This window comes from Pteronotus mesoamericanus, unplaced genomic scaffold, assembly GCF_021234165.1.
Source record: "Pteronotus mesoamericanus isolate MK-2021 breed Mesoamerican mustached bat unplaced genomic scaffold, CSHL_Meso_final contig_53, whole genome shotgun sequence".
Lineage (NCBI taxonomy): Eukaryota > Metazoa > Chordata > Mammalia > Chiroptera > Mormoopidae > Pteronotus > Pteronotus mesoamericanus.
In genome coordinates this window covers 6,524,850-6,547,701 of record NW_026555195.1, presented here as the reverse complement: position 1 = coordinate 6,547,701, position 22,852 = coordinate 6,524,850, and the positions used below count along the sequence as shown (strand labels likewise).

Below are 22,852 nucleotides of genomic sequence, written 5' to 3'. Positions count from 1 at the left end.
TTCTGAGCTATGGCCTCACTAAAGAATTACTACATGATCTCTCTTTCACCTCCACTCTCCTCCAGGAGAATAAAGCAGGTCATTGTCACATCACCACTGGGCAGCCAATCAGGGGGGCACCTCCCTTCGATAACTTCCTTGTTCCAGAGGAGTTCTCAGCCCGCTTCAATGGAAGGAGGGAGCCAAGAAGAAGGCCTGGCAGAAGTCCAAAGATGATCATTACAACATGGATTGCATACATTCTCTCCCGGAAATGTGTTGGGTACCCCTTCCCACCAAAAACCAGTTCGGTAAGTGAAGTTGGTGGTAGCCATGCAGGATTTTCTCATGTATCTTCTCCCTTCTGAGCCCCCTGCTGCCCTTCTGGAGAGAAAATCTTACAACGTATGACTTTGGATAAGAACGGAGGAGGAGGACTGGGTCTCTAGGCTTCGTGAGGGCACCAGCTTATCAATTTGTTGCAGGACATTGAAGTTGTGGAGAGTGAGGCTGTGTCTGTAGTACAGCACTGGTTGAACAAAGTGAGTAAAATTCCTTTATTTTTCAGGGTACCCAAAATTCTAGAGAGCTAATCTCAGTGGGCGCAGGAATTGGGACTTCCCTTCCCCTTAGAATGGGAAGCTCAAGTTTATCGCTGAACACCCTGCCGAGAGCTGGGTCTGACTCACCAGATGTCCTATAGGATGCTGGGGCTTGGGTCTTTATCAGAGATGTGTTGAATTCACCACTAGCCCTGCCCTGCTTCTCAAAAATACTGGATGCTGGGTTTCAGATATGTCACCTCAGCTGCAGGGTGGCTCTGGAATATCGAGAGATATGGCCAGAAACTTAGTGGGATCCCTGGAATCCCATGGGAAGGTAGCGATAGGTGAGTTTATTGCAGGAACCATGAGATACGGAGCTTGTATGTGTGGGTATGTGGCATGTGTGTTGCGATGGAGAGGAAGAAAAGGAAAAAGGAAAAAGATGGGGGTCAGACACTGAGTGACACTTTCAGAGGGAAATTACCCATCTTTCAGACTGAAGAAGAGGCTTCCCAGGACATAAAGCAGAAGATGTCCAACAACTGCCCTCCCATCCATGGCCAAAATGTATATGTGACCAGAGATGTGGTAATGGAGAGCCTGAGACAATTGTCCTGGGGGCGGGGGGAGACAGCGCAGGGGTGAGGGGAAGAAGGGAGGTCCCGCTGCAAAGGATCTTGGGCAAGCAGGCAGAGCTCGCCCAGGCTGCGCTCGGCCGGAGCCATGGCGTTCTTCCTGGGCAGTGATCACAGGGCCCTGCTGGAATTTCCTAGGTGAAGCACCATCATTCAAAGTCTGATTTGTTAGCAAACCAGAGTCAAGAGGTCATGGAGGAAAGAACAAGAATCCAGTTCATAAGGTGGAGGTAAAGCAAATTTCATTTTCTCTGAGCCAAGTTGTGGGGAGGGAGAAGCAAAGCCCACCTCCTCAGGCTCCCTGGCCAACACAGACCCACAGCCTTTCTTCTCTAGAGGCGTGGATGCCTATGGCTGGGAAAAATTGCAGCCTTGCTTTGGGATCTTAAGAGAATATGTTGAATATATTGGCTATCTTGAAAGCCCAGCTCATTCCGAAGTATGTAAATGACTTTAGGGGTTGGAAAACTGAGATTGCTCACCGTTTCCTAAATGCTTCTGAATACATTTCAGACTTCTGTTATTTTTGCAGTTGATTTGTTCGGGAGTGACTGCACTTTAAAGAGCTTAAGGAAAATAAGCTCTTAAAGTGCAAAAGCCAAAACCCTCATCTGCAGCTGAGGGGAGAGGAGGCGCCCCGGCGCTGAGGCTAGGGCTGCGTGCTCCACCATCTGGGGGCTTTGCCAGCCTCCCACTGGGCCTGCTGGAGCGCAGCGTGGCCAGGCTGGCGCTGCAGGAGCTCGCTCCAGGCGGAGGGAGCGGGCCGCAGTCCGATGCACTCCTTCGGCGCGCGCGTCCCTGTTTCCTTTCCGGGATTTGGGCTCACTTGGGGTCTCCTTTTCCCAGTGGAAGGACTGTGGGGTTAAACTGAGACAGAGCCGTCTCCCATTCTTCAGGCTCTTCTTCCTTTTCACGGCCCCAATGCCAGCTTTGTTCTCTCTCCTATTAAGGAGGATTTTTGCTTGGGGAATTCAATTTTGCTTCAGGATATCCAATTTTCAGGTGTTTACCCCTTTTAGTGGTATTAGCATTTTAAATGGAGATTCAACTACTCTGTAATTACAGAAAAGGAGGGGAAGTTGAAACCATCCTGGGAAAGATTTTTTTGGGATGGCAAACCTGCCCACAGTCCCCCAAATCATAAATGTTGGGGACCCCAGCCTTGCGCGTGGGAGGCTCGTCCGTGCCCCCTGAGGATGCACCGTGGGACTCTCAGCGGGGCAGCCCCTTTGTGCGGATAATATGAATAGCGTCTCCCACTGTGTTTTGAAGCCTTAGCTGTGTGGCACAACTAGGTTAAAGCTTTAAAGATATGCTCCCAGGATCACAGTCCATCACCTATGTATAATTTTTCCACTCTGGATTTCTATGGAGATTTTAGACCAATAAGCTCTGTATGGTACCCCCTACAACCGGCCTATTAGCATTGGCAAGTATGCGGTCAGGGAATACAGAGCCCTTATGAAGGGTCGATGGCTACTCTTATTTGTTGCTCTGTGCTGCCCACTGGCTGTTTGCTAGGCTCTTGGGAAGGGAGAGAGAAAAACAATGAGAGCCTCCAATTTCCAAGGCAGGGGTAAGGTGTGTGAATGTTAAAGGACAAGAAGGCCTGAGCGATACTTGCAAGAGCACGGAGTGGGCGAACCGGGGGCCGCCAGTCCTAGGCATGGCGGCCAGGTACTCAGAAAAGGTTTCCAGCGGGACATTGGCAGGGACTGGCCAACGGACTGGGCAGGGCCCATGTGAACAGGGGCTGGGGCGGGCCTCCTGCAGGTGCAAAGGTCTCGGTAACGCAGTCGATTTGGGCTGGCCTCCGCCCCGTGCTGCAGCCCTTCTTTCTCCGAGGCCTCACCCCTGCCCCCTCTGTTGGGGACAGTGTCTCTCTCCTCCGGAATTGCTTCACCTTTCTCCTCTCTCTGGGGGCGCGGACCTGGCCCTCCCTGGTGTGAGCACTATTTATGAGCACACCTTCCCCCCCAGACCCCAAGTGCTCAGACAGTAGCAGCTCTGCCTTCACACTCAAAGCTACAAAGGACACACCTAGCACAAGGCGTTATCCAGAGAAGGCAGCTTCCACAGACGCAGAAACGGGGCAGTCCGTGCGCAGGCTGATGCCCCTGCCCTGGAGGGTTCGTGAAGGGAGCAGGGGATGCGGAGCTGGGAGGGAGGAAGGGGACCATTGAGAGGGAGGCAAACCAGCAGGGTGAAAGAAAAGTCACAGTAGCAATGAGGTGCCTGCCGATTCCTCGTGACAGAACTTTCTAGAAGTGTCTCTAACCCATAATGAATATGGTACAGGGCTGATCATGAAGAGCTGATAACGAGGCTGGAGAGGAATTCAGAAAGGGCGAGTTCCATGGATTCCCGGACCACTGGCCTGCTGCCTAATTCTATTAAAGGCGCCTGACTGTTTCCTCAACGCCCCTTAGAACTGTTTGCAATGGCCCAAGATTATCTGGTGGCTCAGGGGTACTTGGTTAGTAAAAAGAACCCTGTGAGTTCCTGGTTCTAGAAGGGTCAAGGACCAGCTCAAAAGTTCATGGCAGTGGGGTCAAAACTAATCATTCATGTGATTGCAACCCTGGCAGCTAGTTTCACGATGCCTAGGGAGAAAGAAACTCAAAAATCCCAGGGTCTGAATGGTCTTTTGCAGCCACACCCGTATCTTCCAAGTGCCAAGTGAGGTGAGAAATGATGTTATGCGTGAACGAATAGAGCAGGTGAGACAAAGGTAAGCCACTGGGACAAGCTGCTTTGCATTCCTCACTAGGGACTGGTGGGGTGGGGTGGCTGCTGGCCTTGCTTCTTGTGATGGTCTCCTTAGCGTCAGCTCAAACCTCGGTCTGGCCAAGCCTGGAGCCCCCTGGGCCGAGTGCCCCTCGGCGTGACTCTGCTCCGAGGTCTAGATTAGATGGGCCGATGGCCCAGGCGTGGGCTGCCCGCCCCACCCCATCTGGGCCGCGGTCTGGGTATGTTCTCTGGGTGGGCACGGCCTTCTTCCCACCTCCCCTCTGTCCTGCCCCCCACCCCTGCCCTGCAGCTTATGCCGTCTCACCGATGAATCGTCTCAGGAGCTTCACGACAGAACTTCCTCCTCAGAATGCTGAGAGCAGCAGGTGAGAGAGCTGGCAGGTGAGGACGGGGCAGAGAAGACGGCTGTGCGGGACAGGGAGGCGGTGCTCTGGGGCGGGGGCTCGATCGTCAGGGTTAGCCTTGCCCCGGTGGGGAGCGCCTGCGCCTGGGGCCAGTGCGGGTGGGAGAGGGGCAGCTGTCCTGGGCTCCTGCACCGCCTCCCCGAAAGGACCTAAAGTCAAGTTCAGATGCGCCTCTCTGACTCTTTTGACTGCGGTGTCATAGACCAGTGCTTCTCACCTGTGCGCAGGCCTGGGGTTAGGCCGCGGTGGGGCCCCAGGCCGTGCCTTCCTCATGCTTGCAGGCAAGGCCGCGGCTGACCTGCTGACCCCGTTTTGAACCACAAGATCACAGGACACTGGAGTCCGGTGAGGGCGCATAGGTTTTGGCTCTGCCACCAAGGAGGGCCATGGCTCGGGGCACCATGGCCTCTTGGCCGGCTCTCGGTAGCAGTGGTCATCAGTGGCTGTTTATGTGGCTCTGGAAGGTCACTGAACCCCCGCCAGGAGGGCAGACAGCGCTGGCTGTCGTTGCAGGGAGGGGATGAAGGAGTGATTCAGACAGAGCTGACCCCCAGCGAGCTGAAAGGAGGACGACAGAAACGTAGGGTGACACTTGTCTAGCACTTACTGTGTGCCGGCATCTGCACGAGGCCCTCTGTCAGGATTTCTCATCTGACTCGGAGCGACCTCCCGAGCCGGGCATGACTTGTGTGTGCTGCGTGGACGGCAGAGGGGTGGCCAAGCCTCGGGCAGGCGCTGGGCCGCAGGCCAGCCCCACCGCGGGCGAGTCGCTTGATGCCTTCGCGCCTCAGTTTCCTCAGACTTCAGAAAGTTGCCTCGACAGTGGCACCCAGCCTGTGCTAAATGCCCTGCCGGTGGGTTGCCAGCATTAGCTGAGATGCAGAACCTGAGGCGCTGCCGGGGCTCCTGGAGTTGAAGCAGCCAGGCAGCCATCCCAGCTCTGCCCGACACCCCTCCACCGGCATCTCCCGTGGGTCTTTCTGCCCTCGGCACCCAGCTCCCTGAGGGGCAGCCAGCGTCAACCCTGCCCCTCATCCTCCCACGTCTCTGTGATGCGCTTGTGGTCATTTCTCTGCTTCCCAGGTTACATCCTTCACGGCCAAGGAACAGCCTGTGTAAGAAGAACATCTACCTCCTCTTTGGACTGAGGATCGACCGCACTGGGGCAGAGAAGAGCCTGTGGGCGCGCCCTGCCTTGTGGCCGTGGCAGCCCTGGACTATCCTCAGTGAGCTGTGAATAAAGAGACATACTATTTAACCGCCCTTGTGGCCTCTGCGGTGAGTGCTTTGCCATTCGTTCACTCGTTCATTCCTTCCTACATTTAGCAGACACCGGGCACCTCATGGCTCGCCTCGGGGGACACAGAGCTCCCAGCCCTGGGCGAGGCAGGACACAGGCCGCCAGAGCGCTGTGCGAGGCCGACCGTGCTGGGCGCTCCCCGTGAGAACTGGGGTGGGCCGAGGCGGGGGGATGTCCTAAGGGAAGTGTGGCTTGTTCGTGCCCCTCAAGGATTTATTTTACCTTTATTTTTCCCTTCTCTAGCTCTCTTCCTTTTTTTTTTTTAATGGAGATCCAAGTTTCTGACCTATATTCTTTCTTCTCTCCAAAGGATTTTAACATTTCTTTGTCAGGTCTCCTGGTGACAATTTCCTTTGATTTTTGTTTGTCTGAGAGAATATGTCTACTTCACTTTTGAAGGACAATTTTGAAGGCTATAAGATTGTAGGTTTATTTTTTCTGGGGGTGGGGGGGTCTTTCAACACCTTGACTCTCCGCTCCACTCTCTTCTTGCTTGCGTGGTTTCTGATGGGAAGTTGAATGTAATTTTCATCTTTACTCCTCTCTGGGTAAGTTTCCCCACTCTCTGACTTCCAAAATTTTTTTCTTTGTCTTTGATTTTCTGCAGTTTAAATATGACATGCCTAAGTGTGGATTTTTCAGTATTTATCCTACTTGCTGTTGTGAGCTTTCTCGATCTATTGCTTGGAGTCTGTCTTAGTTTGGGGAAGTTCTTAAATATTACTTTAAATATTTTTCCATTCTCTTCATTTTTCTTTTCCCAGTGTCCCCAGTATGCCTACGTTACTATACCTTTTGTAATTGTCCCTGTTCTTGAATATTTTGTTCTACTTTTTTGATTCTTTTTTTTCTCTTTGCTTTTCAGTGTGGGAAATTTCAATTGACATTTCTTGTAACACACTGATTCTTTCCTTGGCCATGTCTAATCTACAGATGTGCCCATCAAAGGCATTTCTCATTTCTATTACAGTGTTTATTACTTCTTGCACTTCCCTTAGAAATTTTCTTAGAGTTTCCATCTCTTTGCTTACATTGACCATCTGCTCTCTCATGTCGTCCACTTTTTCCATCAGAGCCCTCAGAATATGGTTGTTTTAAATTTTCAGTCTAATAATTCCAACACCTCTGCCATTTCACTCTGATTTCTGATGCTTGTTGCATCTCTTCAGATTATATATATATTTTTTACCTGTTATCATTCCTTATAATTTTTTGCTGAAAGCCAGATATGCAGTGTGAGGTAAAGAAACTGAGGTAAGTGGGCCTTAAGCCTGGCATTTTCTCTTTATCGGCTTTGGAGTTCAGCTGTGTTTTATTCCTTCCGGCAGCTGAGGTTTCGGAGGTTAGAGTTGTCCCTTGGCGTCTTGTTTTTGTCTCCCCTGTTGCCTTCGGCTTTTCCGGGCGGCTTCTCCTTAAATGGGGCCTGAGCTCTCCTGTTCTTTCAGCTGTGACTCTGTCACGGCACAGGAGCCGCACTGCAGGGGCGGTGAGGTGTGAGGAAGATAGGGCAGCGGCCTGGGCCCCGGGCCTGGGCCCTTCCCCAGTGCGTGCCTGCTTTTCCTCCTCCCCCACGCACCACCCCTGGGCGAGACAGGAAGTCCACAGACCCTGGAGTTGGGTGTTTTCCCCTCCCCTCTATGTAGGCCCTGGGAAGAGTTTCCCTTGAGGGCGAGCCTTTGTTAAGGAGAACAGAACATTCTGGACATAATTCAAAATGGTTTTTTTTCCTCCTCTTGCTGGAAGTGGGGGTGAGGAGGTAGGAGGATTTTTCTCTGATCTTCACTGTGTGCGCCTGGTGGGGCTCCTGGAGGTAAAAGGAAGTGTGGGGGCTCCCTTTAGACCAGCCCCCCAGACTTTCTCAAGCTTGTCCACACTAGCCCAGTTTTACTGTGTCAAGCACAGTTCACACTTTACTACCCTGGCACTGGTTTTCTGGAGGTTTCTGCACCTGGGCTTCTGCTCTGGTAAGATGTGATTCTCTGTATCCACCTGTCTGTCTCTCCAAAGTTCAGGTGGATTTGCCCTTTGATCTCAGTTCTCTGATAGATCTTGAAAGAATTGTTGATGTTCAGTATTTCTTTTCTTTTTTTTAAAAGAATTTTATCTTCTTTATTTTTTTAGAGAGGGGAAGGGAGGGAGAAAGAGAGGGAAAGAAATATCCATGTGAGAGAGACCCGTCGACTGGTTGCTTTCTGCATGTGCCCCGACTGAGGACCAAGCCCACAACCCAGTCATGCACCTGACTAGGAATTGAACCAGTGACTTTTCGTTTAGCGCGACAGTGCCCAACCAACTGAGCCACATCAGCTGGGCCTTGGCTTTTTTCCTTATTGTGTGTGTGGAAGTGATGATATCCAATTTTTTACATATCTGACTGGAAACTGGAAGTGTTATTAAAATATTTGGGTGTCCACTAGAATAACAGCTCATGTTTACTTACTGCGTGCCAGGTATGTCTAAGCACTTAATCCCAGCAGCCCTTGATGATCATACTATTATTAGAGAGGAGACGACATAAGACCAAGGAGGTTAAGCACCTTGACCACAGTTGCTCTGGTGACAGAGGAGTGGCAGAACCTGGCCTGGCCTGCTGGCTCCCAAGCCTCCTTTCTCAGCCACTTGTTGTACGGCATGTGGGTCTGGGCTAAAGTTTGGGGACAATGGCAATAAGATCCACCCTGTCTCCGCCCTGGAGAAACTTTCATTTTGACAGATGAGACAATTTTAAGTGAACTAATTATTTATTAGTCACAAGTTTCACTACTACTGTAAAGGAGTAGTATTCTGTAGAACGGGAACTTGCCCTACGTACAGGAGATACCAGATGTGTTTTTGATTACTTAAAAATCATCACCCCACTTTACAGATGAAGAACTGGGAGTTCAGAGAGGATAAGTAGTTTTCCTGATGTCACACAACCATTAAACAGCATGGCCAGGATTAGAATCCAGGCAATCTCAAGCCAGAGCCAGTGCCCTTAACCAGGCCACTGTAGCCACAGGCTGGCTGAGGGGTCGCTTCGGTAGGTGGTGGCGGTGGTGGAGGAGAGGCTCGGCAAGTAGACACTGGGAAGAGGGCAGGGCTGTGGGGGGCGGGGCGCAGGGGAGAGGGGAGCGAGGAGCATGGGTGCTGGGGTTACCCGGCAGGGGCGTGGCAGCAGCCCAGGGCAGTGTCAAGGCTGTAGGTCCTGTGACAGCACACTGAGAAGCCGCTCCCCAGCTGGATGGGATCAGCTGGATGGGGTCAGGAAGGACATCCGGAGGCGGCTGTTGAGAGGGCGCAAGGCCAGGCCCTGGCGGTGTGGACCTTGCTAAGGATCCTGGCTCTCGCCCCGTTGGTACAGGGTGGAACGGGGCCTCTGAGGAAGTGAGGGGATGGAGAGACACGGATAGATTCGTGACAGCACTGATGTGACTTGGTGACATGTGGCAGCACCTGGACGGGAGCGGGGGCGGGGGGGGGGAGGGGCGGAGAAGAGAGGTCCTGGGGTACAGCTGCGGCTCGTTGATAGGAAGGCAGGCCTCTGTTGGTTGTGGGAGGTGAGTTCAGTTCAGGTCATAATTTGGGTCCCACAGTGGAAATGTCAAGCAGGTAAGTGAACAGACAGAGCTGGGCTGGCAAGAGGAGTCCAGGTGGCATATGAGAGGGCCTGGCGGCAAAGAGGAGGTTTTTCAGGGGCTCCGCGGCAACACAGATCCCGCCAGGAGGAGCGTGGTAGACAGGAAGTAAACAGGCTTCCCTCTTCACAGCTTTGCATCGACAAAGCCCTCTCCGCTCTCCCAGCTCAGAGGCTGTTTTGCGAGATACCACCAGATGGCACTATTTCCATGCAAAAAAGATTTCTGGAGGCAAACGTCTCCTTTGAGTTAGAATGTGTTGTGTGCGGCACCGTGCAGATTTCAGCACCATTTGAGCAGCCTAAACAGATGAGAGAGGCCTTTGAGTATCTTAGTTTAATGGGGAATACAGTTCACACTCACATACATGAACAGAGCTACTCATTCAGTAAAAAACTTAGCATTTGCACCCAGCAATGTGCTAGATCACAGGGATACCCAGGTGCGTCTCTGTCATAGCCTCCAGGAGCTCCGAGTGGTGGAGGGGCTGGCAGGCAGACAAATAATGCAATGCGGTGTGAAACAAACCGAAGGAGGATAAATGGCAGAGCAGCGGTGGGAGTGATTTTCTCTGCTTGTGAGAAAACAGGCCGACTTCCCAGCAGGGGTAACATTGAGGCAGAGGCTTCACAGCCTCTGGCAGGAAAAGGGGGGTTCTTCCAGGAAAGGGAAAACCCACAGAGGAAGGCACAAGGACGTTTAGGGAACTGGGCCTGGCCCTTCATGCTTGGAATGCAGGGTATGGCGGGGAGAATAGCAGGAGGAGAGGTTCAAAGGTGCACAGGTGGGGGCCCTACAGGTGGGTGCAGAATAACCCCATAAAACTTGGCTGGAAGACCCGGAGGAAAGGGGAAGCTGAGACTGAATTGCTGGCCAGGAAGGTTTTCTTAGGGGAGAGAAGATGTGCACAAGGGTCCAGCTTCAGGCACTTGGAGAAGAGGGGGAGCGCATTCTGCTCTGAAAGTGAAGACCTTCAGTTTTCCCACTCTGACCTGGGAGGTAACAGTTAAGGGGCTCATGAGCTCCACTGTCTCTCAGAAACGTGGAGTTTGGGGAGAGAGGGACCTGCATTAGTCTTATAGCCACAGCTCCTTCCAAACCCAGGGAGGAAATGAAATCATTAAGTGGCTCCAATGGAGTTTTGTCCTGTGCATGATTAACCCCAGGAGGGGAGTTGGGGAACAAATATGCCTCCTCTACCTGTATTACAGGGGGACTGAGTCACGGTAAATTAAAAGAAAATAACTGGCAAATTTGGGACCAGTCCACTGTGACCAAGCCATTTGTATAGTTAAATGGATAAGAAAGAGCTAATAAAGGCTTTGTGGTCATAGATCCCTTGGTGAGGGTAGGGCGTGGGAGCTGGTCCAGGCTGATGATGAGGTATGAGGGAGGACCCCCTCCCCACAAACTCACCGGAATTGTCTTCTGGAGAGCGGGCCCCTTGTAGCACAGGCTTTCAAGCTAGGTGGGTGTTCTAGGAACCCATCTGTATAGCAGAGTACCAGGGTACCAGCTGGCGCTGTTGTGAGAGGCTGTGTTCGGCCTCAGGGAATTTTTTTTTTTAATGCTTTTTCAAACAGTTTGCCCATTTCATGAGGGGTGATTTACAAGTGCACCTGCCCATGCCATTCTGAGTGTTCAGTAGTTTTTGAACAAAAATGGCCTGACTCATGTGCTCCACCCTCCCTATTCACCTGATCCCAACCTGAGCGGCTTTTTTGTTTACCTGGATGAAAAAAGTCCTCATTGGGAAACGTTTTTGGCGATGTGGAAGACATGAAACAAGCAAACAAACAAACAAAAAAATGGCAGAAGCATTAAAAGGCATCAATATTGATGAGTTCAATAGGTGTATTGCATCAAATGGAGAGTACTTTGAAGATGACTTAAGTTCAAATATGTAAGAATAAATACACAATGTTATAAATTCTGGGTTTTTTTGGGTTCCCCATCACAGACATTTTACCCGGGACTTTCTGATGGTGGTGGTGGTGTGGGGGAGGGCAGAGTGTTGGCCTATTCCCAACCAGAAGGGTATCATTTCCTAAAGGAGTTGTTAATTCTAGACCGAGCCAGAGACCTAGACCCAGCCTCTGCCTCCAGGGTCCCACAGAAGGCAGACTCAGCCTCCACAAAGAGTGCCTTGGGGACACCAGGGGAGGCCAGAGGAGACTCCTTCTGAGCCTGTCCCTGCTCAGTGACCTGCCCGTGCCCTGGGGTGTCCACTGAGGGGGGGGGTGGGGCTCTCTCCGGTCCATCTCCAGAGGAGAACGCTAGGCATCAGTCAAATCTGTACTGGAAAAATGGAGCTGGCTGTTTAGCCCAATGCTCAGGGCTCTGGACAGAGGGCAAGGCGGGGAGGGGACTCCTGGCAGGTGCGCTGTCTGGGGCAGGTGGCCAGAAGGGATGGGGGGAGTGAAGGGGACCTGGGCTCCTGGAGGCGCTCCTTCAAGCCCCAGACTCAACACTAGGCTGCATCTCGGGGTGCGCAGCAGGGAGCGCGCACCGTCTGGAGGACAGAGCTGGGGCCCAGAGAATGGTGGGACCTGGCGGTGCCCAGGCGCCTCTCAGGTGACTTACCAGGTGGCTCTGTTTCTGTTTACATCATTCCCCCAAGCGTTCTTACGCTCGTCCTATTTTGTATGATGCACGCCCTTGGGGACCCCCCCACCCCGACACGCCAGCTGCCTTGGCGGCTTTTCAGCGGCAGGAGGGAGCCGACAGGGAGACCCCCGCCAGACCGCCAGCCCCAGTGCTGGACTTGCTTTCCAATTCCTTGGCAGGCTCCGCAGCGAGTCTCGAAATTCATTCTCTGTCGTGAGAAGCAAAACAAAGGCCGAGGAATCTGCGGCGGCTCTGCGAGCTCGGGAAACTTTGCTTCTAGCCTGGCGCAACCCAGAGGCAGACCCCGCGTCCTTGCGACCTCCCCGCCTCGCCTCGCCCCGCCCCGCCCTCCGGCCCCCAGCCTCGGCCCCGCCTCCCTTCGGCCCCGCCCCCGGCCCCGCCCCGCCCTCGGCCCCGCCCCTCCCGCTCACCCCGACTTGCCCCTGCCTCCCCTCTTCCATTTCAGGGCGGAGGGGCCCGGGCACCTGCAGCACAGCAGGAGGGGTGCCCTCGAGGACTCTTAATGAAGCGCGGAGTCCAAGGCCTGTGGCCAGAAGGTCCCTAATCACTGGGCTGGGTCGGGGTCGGGAGGACCGGACTCCGCGGGGACGATAACAAAGAGGGGCAGGTGAGCAGGAGGTCGCAATCAACAGCTTTAAGAGCCGGCTCGGCACAGCCCCGTCTGTGGTCGCCACCCATTTCTGGCCTCGCTGAGGTCTCCCCTTTAGAGGGCGCGCCGCCGAAGACGCGGGGCGTGGGCTCGGGGCTCGGGGAAGACTCGGGAAAGGAATGAGCACCGCAGGGCCCTCATCCGCGAGTCGGGGCCTCAGGTATTGGTGTCACCGGTTTCCTGGCGCTCGCCTCAGTTCGGGGGTAGAGGTGGAGGGGGTCTCTCTTTCATCGCTCTCCTTTCTGGTCCCCCTGCAAGGCAACTCATTGCAGAGGGGCCTGGAGTTCCTGCAAATGTAGGAATGTGTCCCGCGAGGAGGGGTCTGGCTTGTGAGCGAGCGTCGCAGGGCCATAGCGTTCCTACCTTATAAGCGGGATGCCTGGAAGGCTCAGTGAGAAACTATAGGTGGCATCACCCTTGGCGAAGACACTTATTAAACGTGTACACGTCTGTGCTTTTTCTGGAAGGCACTGTAGCATAGCTGCTAAAATGGAAGCTTCTAGTGTTAGATGGCTTGGGCGGGTACCCTGGTTCCACCATTCAGTGGCCGTGTGACCTCGAGCAAGTTGCTTACCAGTCTGTTACTCAGCTTCCAGGAGTTCTTGGGGTGATGGAGAGGACCCCTGTAAAGCGTGCCGCACATGCCCGGCACTTGGCAGGTCAGCCACCACCACTGTGGTGGCCATGGTGCGGTGACCCATTGTCCCAGCACAACCCCTTTTTGACGGGACGGCCGTGGGCTCTGATTCTTCATGTTCAGGAAACACTCCCATAAGCCCTTTGCAGTGGGAGGTGGTGATTTAGCCACTGCCTAAAGGAGACTCAGTCGTCACCCTCTGGGAGCTCATACCAGAAAGCGAAAGATTCTGGGTGCATCTAACCGTGTTGGGGGACCCAACTATTAGGAGTTTATTTGGGAGCCAGTGTGGGAGGGAGGACGTTGTCAGACTCATGGTCAGGGTCTGTTCCTCTTTAAGGTCGGTGACGTTTGCCAAGAACACTCTGGAGAGGGGACTTCTCTGGGCCTGTGCCAACTGAGGAAAGATACCGCTACCTCGGGCCTCCAGCTTTCTTGAAGTCTGGGGAGAGAGGCCCCCAGCGTGGCCTGGACCAGGACGAGCGTGACGTGGCACCTTGCGGCCAGCAGATGATGCTGTTGATCCAGTGTTGCCAGCTGCAGGTCCGGGTTGCGGCTCCCTCCGCCCCTCCCCCTCCTACAACCCCCAGGTCTGCTCGCTCATTTCTCGGACATTTCCAGCAGGTGCCCTGTGCGCCAGCCACCAGCATGCTCCATTAGCATGGGCACTTAGCTCTTGCACGTGCTGTCCTAGTGGGACAAATTTCCCTTGGTTTGGGAGCAAGCGGAAGACAGTGGCCTTTGTTTAGGGCAGGAGGAGGCACCTTGCTCTCTCTGGCTTCTGGCAGAGGCTGGGGGAGGGAACTCACCTTGACATTCCACCGCGTGCACGCCCTGCTTGCACACCTTGGGGCTTCTAGCGTGCCCTGTTGTAACAAGGCGTAAAATGGGGGCACGCAGGGTGTGTGTGGATGAGGGGAGGGGCAGCACTGCGATGGTGTCCCAGGGCTTCAGATTCCCATTTGGGACCAGAGTTGTGCCCACTTTGTGCTGGGCTGGGCTTAAGGGAGGGCTTCTCCAATTTCAGTGGGCATCAGAGTCCTACCGAAGTGCAAGGGCACCTGCTAAAGATGGAGATTTGTGTGTGTGTGCGCGCGATTGCCATTTAATTTTTATTTTTTAATTTGAGTATAGTTGGTATACAATATTGTACAGTTATATTAGTTTCAAGTTATAATATAGTGACTTGACATTTTTATACCTTACCATGTGATCGCCCCAATAACTTTAGTAATCAACTGTCACCAGGCAAACTTATTACAATATTATTGACTATTATTCACCGTTTTCACTCATTCTCCCACCTCTTCCCCTCTGGCAACCACCCATCTAGTCTCTGTTTCTGTAAGCCTATTTTTGTTTGGTTTGTTTTCTTTGTTCATTTGTTTTGTTTTTTTAGAATCCACATATAAGTGAAACCATATGCTTTTGTCTTTCGCTGTCTATATTCTTTTACACGTAGTATTATTTTGTTTTAGTTTTAGGTGAACAGCATAGTGGTTAGACAATCATATAGTTCACACAGCGTTCCCCCTTAATATTTCCCATACCCACCTGTTGCCATACAGAGTTATTACAATATTATCAACTATATTTTTATGCTGTACTTTACATTCCTGTGACTATTTTGTACCTACCCCTTCACCTTTTTTTAGCCAGTCCTCTGATCCTCCACCCTGCTCCACCCCACACAGGCAACCTCAGTATGTTCTCTGTGTCTGTGAGTCTGCTTCAGTTTTGTTTGTTTATATTGTTTTGTAAATTCTACGCTAAGTGAAATTATACGGTTATTTGTCTTTCTCTGACTGACTTATTTCATTCTGAATAATAACCTCTATATCTATCCATGCCGTCACAATTAGTACGATTTCATTTATTTTTATGGCTAAGTAGTACTCCCTTGTATATACGTACCACTGCTTTATAATCCACTCATCTGTCAATGGGCACTTGGGTTGTTTCCACATCTTGGCTACTGTAATTAATGCTACAATGAACATAGGGGTGCATATATATTTTTGAATTAGTGTTTTGGGTTTCTTCAGATAAATACCCGGAAGTGGAAATCCTACGTCATAAGGCAGTTCCATTTTTTATTTTTTCAGGTATCTCCCTACTGCTTTCCACAGTGGCTGCACCAATCTGCATTCCCACCAACAGTGCGAAAGAGTTTCCCTTTCTCCATCCTTGCCAACACTTGTTGTTTGTGGATTTATTTACATATTTATTTATTTTCTCATTAAATTTAGTTTTAATGGGTCTGAAAATTCTCTGACAGATTTTTGGCTAAGTTGTTCTCCTTACAAATACTGATTTTAAAAACTAATAACTTAATAACTGAATAATTTTAATAACTAAAAAAACTGCCACACGCACAAAATCTAAATGGTCCACAAAACATTCTCCTTTCCTCTGAAGGTTTTATAATGCATTGTAATCATTAAAGTCTTTTTTTTTTTTTTTTTAAATCTTCACCAGAGGACATTTTTTCCCATTGCTTTTAGGGATAGAGGAAGGGAGAAAGGAAGGGGAAGAAAGATTGATGTGAGGAAATTGGTTAGTTGCCTCCTGTATGTGCCTGGACCAGCGATCAAACTCGCAAGCTTGGTATGTGCCCTGACCATAAATTGAACCCGCAAACTTTTGGTTACAGTACCGCACTCCAACCAACTGAGCCACGCTGGCCAGGACAATCAATCTTTTACTATTAGGCTTACATGGTCAATTGAGGCACATAGTTCTGAGGCTGTTCTTCCACCGCTGTTTAAGACTGAGGTGGTAGGTATTGGGGATAATATTCATTTAACCTTCCGAGCTTTCCGGGCAGACTTGGTGACGTTACCAGCTCCAGCTGCCTTCTTGTCCACAGGTTTGATGGCACCCACAGCAACTCTGTCGCATGTCACAAACAGTAAAATGACCCAGAGGAGGATGGTCAGAGAAGCTCTCAACACACATGCACTTGCCAGAAACCATCTTGATGATGGCGGCATCGCCAGATTTCAAAAACTTTGGGCCATCTTTCAGCTTTTCCCTGGAATGATGATCAGTCTTCTTCTCAGCCCAGCATATCTGCAGGCAATGTGAGCTGCGTGACTGTCCAGCACTGATTTAGCCTGGATGGCTCAGGATAGCCCCCTGAGCTGTGAAGCCAGCTACTTCCATTGGTGGGGCATTTTTGCTGTCACCAGCCGCATTGCTATGAGGACCGCCTTTGACAGACATCTTCTTGACATTGAAGCCCACATTGTCCCCAGGAAGAGCCTCACTCAAAGTTTCATGGTGCATTTCAACCGACTTGACTTCAGTTGTAACGTTGACTGGAGCAAAGGTGACCACCATACTGGGTTTGAGGACACCAGTCTCCACTTGGCCTACAGGGACAGTACCAATGCCACCAAATTTGTAGACTTCCTGGAGGGGCACACGCAGGGGCTTGTTGGTTAGATGAGTTGGTGGCAGGATGCAATCAGAGCTCTGAGCAGTGTGGTTCCACTGTCATTGCCATCTTTACAGGTGTCTTTCCATCCCTTGAACCACGGCATGTGGCACTTGGATCCAGAATATTGTCTCCATTCCAACCAGAAATTGATACAAATGCTACTGTGTCAGGGCTGTAGACAATTTTCTTAATGTAGGTGCTGACTTCTTTAACAATTTCCTCATATTTCTTTTGGCTGTAGGGTGACTTGGTGGCACCATTTTAATGCCAACCATCAGCTGCTTCACACCTGGTGTGTAAGCCCGAAGGGCGTCCTTATGGGTCCACCCATTCTTGGAGACACATCACCAATACCAGCAGCAACAATCAGGACAGCACAGATGTGTCTGTCGTCGTGTTTTTGATAAAGTCTCAGTGCCCTGGGGCATCAGTGATGGTCACGCAATACTTGCCAGTCTCGAGTTTCTGTCGGAAAGCATCAGTGGCGATACCAAGCTCACGTGCAGCTTTCAGGTTATCTGAGGCCTGGGCATGCTTGAAGGAGCCCTTCTCCATCCCAGCGACCTCCTTCTTAAATTTTTCAATGGTTCTTTTGTCGACCCCACCACCTTTGTAGATCAGAGGGCCAGTAATGGTACACTTACCAGAATTTACGTGTCCAATGACAATGACATCGATATGAGTGTTTTCCTTTCCCATTTTGGCTTTGATTTAGTGGTAGTTTTCATGACACCTGTGTTCTGGTGGCAAACTTATTTAAAAAAGTCTATTTGTGGATTTATTGATGATAGCTATTCTGATAGGTATGAGGGGATAGCTCTTTGTGGTTTTAATTTGCAGTTCTCTGATGATTAGTCACACTGAGCATCTTTTCAATGTCCAGGGTCACCTATATGTCACCTTTGAAGAAGTGTCTATTCAGGTCTTTTGTCTCTTTTTTAATTGGATTGCGTTTTTCTTGGTGTTGTATGAGTTCTTTATCAATTTTAGATATTAATTTTTTATAAAGATGGTGACTTTCAAGCACCATTTGATTTATTTTGATGGGTAGGCTCGGTATGGAACCTGGGAATCTGCAGTTTGTCAGAACCAGCCTCACGATTCTGAGACAGCTGTCCTCAGGCCACGTGCTGAGATGAATAAGAATAAAAACCCTGCCTTTTCTTAGTAGGAGAGAATCTGGGTACCCCACAGTCAGCACCAGGAGGAGACGGTCCGCTCACAGCAGCTGCTTCCTCATTTGGCCTTTGGGGGCATCTTTTACCAGTTACCTTTGTGATCACCTCTTGGTGTCCTGCTTGGCTCTGGTCCAAGAGCATTAACAAAAGGGAGAGAAGCAGAGAGAGAAACACAGTCTACCAGGGGTGTCCAACCTTTTGGTGTCTCTGTGCCACACTGGAAGAAGAGTTGTCCTGGGCCACACATAAAATACATTGTGACACGTAATGCCCCCCCAAAATCTCATAATTTTTTAAGTCAATTTACGATTTTGTGTTGGGCCTCATTCACAGCCACCCTGGGCTGCATGCGGCCTGTGGGTGCGGGTAGGACGCCCCTGGTAGGCAGCTTGGTTGACCCTGTAACTTACCAGTTTGAGCCCATTAACCACCACCCCCCTTTCCTCACTTCCTCCCCTTTAATCCCATTCATCTAGGGCTTACCTCTTCAGAAATTTTGAGTTCTTTCCCCAAAAGAGTGGGTCCAGGCTCTTGCAGGGGAGAAACCCACCTACAGCACAGATGTGGGCTGTCCCCTGGGCCTCACTGGGGCAACGACAACCTTCGTTATGGCGGAAGCGCACGCGCCTGCACTTTCCTACCCCGGTTGCCTGCGGTCAGCATCAGATAATGCCTCGTGGAGCCAAAGAAGTAAAAAGCATGCTTTCCTTTGAGTTTGCCCCATTTTTACTCCCCTTCATCAGGAGGACCCTTGGACACTGTCTGCAAAGCCACGAGGGCGGCGGATGGAGGGTGGGGGCGGAGGCAGCTGAACCGTGTCCGCTGCTGCTCTGCCTTCCCCAGCCGCGTGACTTGGGTTTTTGCTACATGTGAGGAACTGGCATCCTTCTCTCGGATGCGGTATGACATTAGATGAGGCACCCGCGCCTGGGCAGGGCTGGGCCCGATGGGTGTTACCTGCCGCGCCCTGTTCCCTGCACTCTTTTTTCCTCAAGGTTCAGAAGGCACGTCTTTGGGCAAATCACTCCGTGTGTCTAGAGGCCAGCTTATTTCCCCGGAGCATGGGACTGTAGAATCCCCACCCCCAGAGCCGGTCCTGGGAAATCCTTAGAGTAGGGATGGATGTTTCGGTTTGATGGACACTTTTCATCCCTGCTGTTTTCGGGGCCTGGGGAAGCCCTTGGTGTCTGGGTGTTTTTGCTCTATCGAGCCCTCCGAGGCCCTTCTGTTCTCCTAGCCCACGCTGGGCATGTGCAGCAGCCTCAGTTGGCCTGGCCGTGGGAGCCACACAGAAAGGACCGGGTAAATTGTTTTGAGGGAATCAAATCTTGGAATGACAGTGTGGCTTTGGGTCTACAGGTGTAATGGGAATAATAATATCTACATGGCAGGGACAGAGAAAATGTATGTGTAGCTCCTAGCACTTAATAAGTGACCCAATAAATGTGGTTAAGACTAGTGCAGATCAGGAGAGATGGTAGTTTTTCCTTGCCTTCAACTCTCGGGAGGACTTTTTAATCAGAAAAGCTGTGTTTCAATCTCGGCATCCATAACCCTGTGCTGAAGGAGTGCAAACAAGGCTCTGAGAGATGTTGTTAATGACCGAACTTCAATTCCTGATGGGCAGAAACACATTATTATTTTTTCCACACCAGGACAGGAGAAAGCTGCCGTGTGGTGAGGCAGCCTCTGTGCTAAGCCCCCAAATCTGAGACCTTCCCCCATTTCAACCCTATGTCCATCAGGAAGTTCAATTTGCATGACTAATACGTTCTCTTCCTCTGCAGACAGTTAGTGGGCAGGGGCTGTGTGTCTGTAATTCTCTCCGTACTGTCTGTGCGTGTCTGCACTTCCAGCATTATTTTAGGTGCCAGAAGGGGGCCTCCAGAGCTCACCTGACCCCCTGCTGCCATGCCCAGCAGGTCTGATGGACCCACCCAGGCAGGTGTGGGTGCTGCTTCTGTGACAGGGCCTCTCCTCGGGTCTAACTCCTGTCCTCTATGCGTGGGTGCTCTGTTCTTCAGGCTGGAATGCGGCCCCCCCCCATCCTCTGCTGGATCCACTCCCCCTTGAAGGCCTAGTTCAAGTACCACAAGCCCCGTGGAATGTTTTCCCTTTATTCCTTGCTCCCAGCTTGCCAACAAGGGCCAAGTTCATTTTTACATCTCATTGTCTATATATCTATTTAGCATAATTTCTTTTCACATTATATTTTTCAATATCCTTTTTTCCCGTTGATGGGCCTGTCAGACTTTCTAGACTGGTAAGAGGTTTTAGGGCAAGACCTAGGTTTCAGTCGGTGTTAAGTGAAGGCTGGATTGACTCATTGTCACCTAAACTAACCCATTGAAATGCACCGCGATTCGCAGGTTCTGTTCTCAGATCCAGGTTGACGAACAGCCCACTGGTGTTACATGTTATCATTGCCCACCCGCCCCCTCCCAATCAGTGTCCGCACTCTGATGTCCAAACTGTGCGTTTCCTTCCCTGGATGGAATTGTCATGGGTGAGAAAAGGGGCCCCTGAAACAAACCCTGGCTGTAGAAAGCACCTTTCCAAAGACCCCTGAGTGGTTAAGGGCCTCAGGGGCAGCCGTTTACACTTCTAACTGAACACAAAAGGCCCTTCAGGGTGCAGAGCAGAGAAAGGATGGGTGAAGCAGCCTTGGCAGCCTTCCTCCCCTTGGGGGTTCCTCCCCCTTCTCTGTCTTTCCGTCTTCCCCAAGTCTCACCGTCAGCCCACAGCTCCCATCAGGAGATGGCGGGTTGCCAGGGGCCAGCAAGCCCTCACCCAGCCTTCCTGACCGGGGTGCCAGCTACAGGTGAGCCTCCCGCCCCCACGGCTGTGTTTGGCAAAAGGGCGGAAGAATTCTTCCAAAGAAAAACCCTTGGTGGGGGGTCTTGTGCATTTTGGTCACTTGGTCGTGGGTCTCTGAGTTCGAGCCCAGCTTCCTCCTCTTCCTCCAACCATAGGTCACTCGGAAGTGCTTCCCGGACGTGACTGAGTGGCTGGAGGAGAACCGGCTTCCAGAGTTCCTGCAGGACAGCGTTGGCCAGGGGTGCCCTCTCCGTGTTGTGGTTGGCCTGAGTTGTACTTATTCAGAACGGAAGTTTTCCCGTGGAGGAAAGACCATCAAAGTTGAAGTCCCAGCTCTATTACTTCCTACATGTGTAATCAAGGGCAAGTGGCTTAATTTTCCTGAGACTCATTTAAAAATATATAAACATATGAATATTGATTTCTGCTCTGTCTCTTCAGGAGAGTGATTGGAATGATGCGGGAGACTCAAGCTGTGCTCTGTGAACTGTAAAGCACAATGCGAGTGCATCCCCTGAGGGCAAGGATGGTGGGTGTCTTGTTCACAGCTGCCCCTCCGGCAACCAGCCTGGGGCCTGTGCCGGGCAGGGAAGGGTCCAAGCTGGGCCTGAGGTTATGTGAACAGGATGAGTGATGATAAAGAGAAGAAGCTTCAAGTCTTTTTTTTTCTTCCCCAGGGGATGCTGAGGGAGGCTGGGTGAGGGACAGCTTGGCTGCAACAAACAGTTGTTGTGAGTTGCATAAACCAGTCAGAACCACTCCCTATTTTAGCTGTGCCAGTGCAGGCTGGCATTACAAAGAATAGAGAGAAAACCAGATAAGCCATGGAGGTGAGATGCCAGGAGAATGAGGGCCCCAGGTGAGCGATATGAGGATGCCATCCGTAGCTTTCTCACATGGGCAGCGCCCCATGGTGGCACAATGGCTGCCACAGCACCAGCATGATGTCAACACATAACAGCCTCCAGGTGGAGGGGCACAGGGAAGCAGTCGCGGTCAGTTTCTTTCTCTCTCATCAGGGGGGAACATTTTCCATGAGGCTTTAGCAGGATCTGCTACATCTCATTTGCCATTTATGATACAGGAACTCGCCTGGCCATGCCCACAAAACCGGATTCTGTTAGAAACAGGTAGAGAGGAAGTGGCTGCTCGATGGGCAACTAACAGTGTCTGCTGCAAGCCTGGGAAGGATGCAGCGTATGTAGCTGCGGCGAGTGCAGCGGGGAGGGAGCGGGGAGGGCCTGCCGGATTCGAGTGCCCTGTGTAGGTTGTGGCAAAGCCAGGATGAGGGCCGCCCCGCCAGAAGCCTGGCTGCTGCGGAGGGGAACGCTCTGGTTCTCGCTGCAGTAGAGACATGAGTGATGACTCTGTTCCTTTAGCTTCTCCAAGTCTTTAAATGAAAAAATATGTATATTTTTAAGGATTATTATGTTTGTTGGCCTCACAGGGTTACTGCTAGTGATGCTGCTGCTGACAATAATACTAATAAATAATAATAATAATAATAAAAATAACATCTGAGCATTTGGCCTGTGTTCAATTGTATAGTTTCCTTCTCTAGACAACTTTATAATGTTGGTGCTATTCCTAGCCACACTTTACAGATAATGAAAGTGACACAGAGAGATTAAGAAACTGGCACAAGATTATATAGATTATGAGGGGAGTAACCAAGATTTTAGCTTATGCAGTCATACCTCAGTACTCGTTGGCTTCAGAACTCGTCAAAGCCTGTCCTCGTCGCGTTTTGACGAGAAAAAAGTGTTTCAGCACCCGGTGCTTGTTCGGGGATTCGTTGCACTTGTTAGAACTCGTATGAGTCACGATGCCGCCCCGCAAGAGAAAGTGCTTCATCACTCCTCACTCGCTCTGTACATGCCAGTTTTGGCATTCGTCATGCGTTCCGGAACGAATTAATGACGGCTCCGGAGGTACCACTGTATTATATCGCCAGGAACCTAACCTTATGTTATTAAACATGCTGCCTGTAAGTCATTGTGGTTATTGGGAGGATGAAGTATAGAAACAGAAATGAATATTGCTGCTGTCGTAGAGCACATTCTCTTATCCAGGAATTCTGATAGGATGTGAAATTATAGTGTTGAGTACAAGAAAGTCCCAGCTCTTACTTCTCGCAAGGTCAGGGGGTAGACAGTAAGCAAACTGATAGATAAATAGGTAGACAGATTGATAATAGGTATCTCTTGGATGGATACCTATTGATGGTGTCAATGATGGATAGATAATAGGAAATAGAGAGGAGGTCGGGT

General features: G+C 51.1%; 1 protein-coding gene across 1 annotated transcript; it reads left to right on the top strand.

Annotated features, from left to right (window-relative positions):
* The first annotated feature begins 212 nt into the window (after positions 1-212).
* On the top strand, positions 213-4,266 carry SPATA19 (spermatogenesis associated 19). The gene is made up of 6 exons (XM_054579417.1): positions 213-290; positions 465-521; positions 1,020-1,112; positions 1,298-1,389; positions 3,813-3,890; positions 4,200-4,266. The coding sequence occupies exons 1-6, from the start codon at positions 213-215 to the stop codon at positions 4,264-4,266; spliced, it is 465 nt and encodes a 154-aa protein (XP_054435392.1).
* Positions 4,267-22,852: the final 18,586 nt, after the last annotated feature.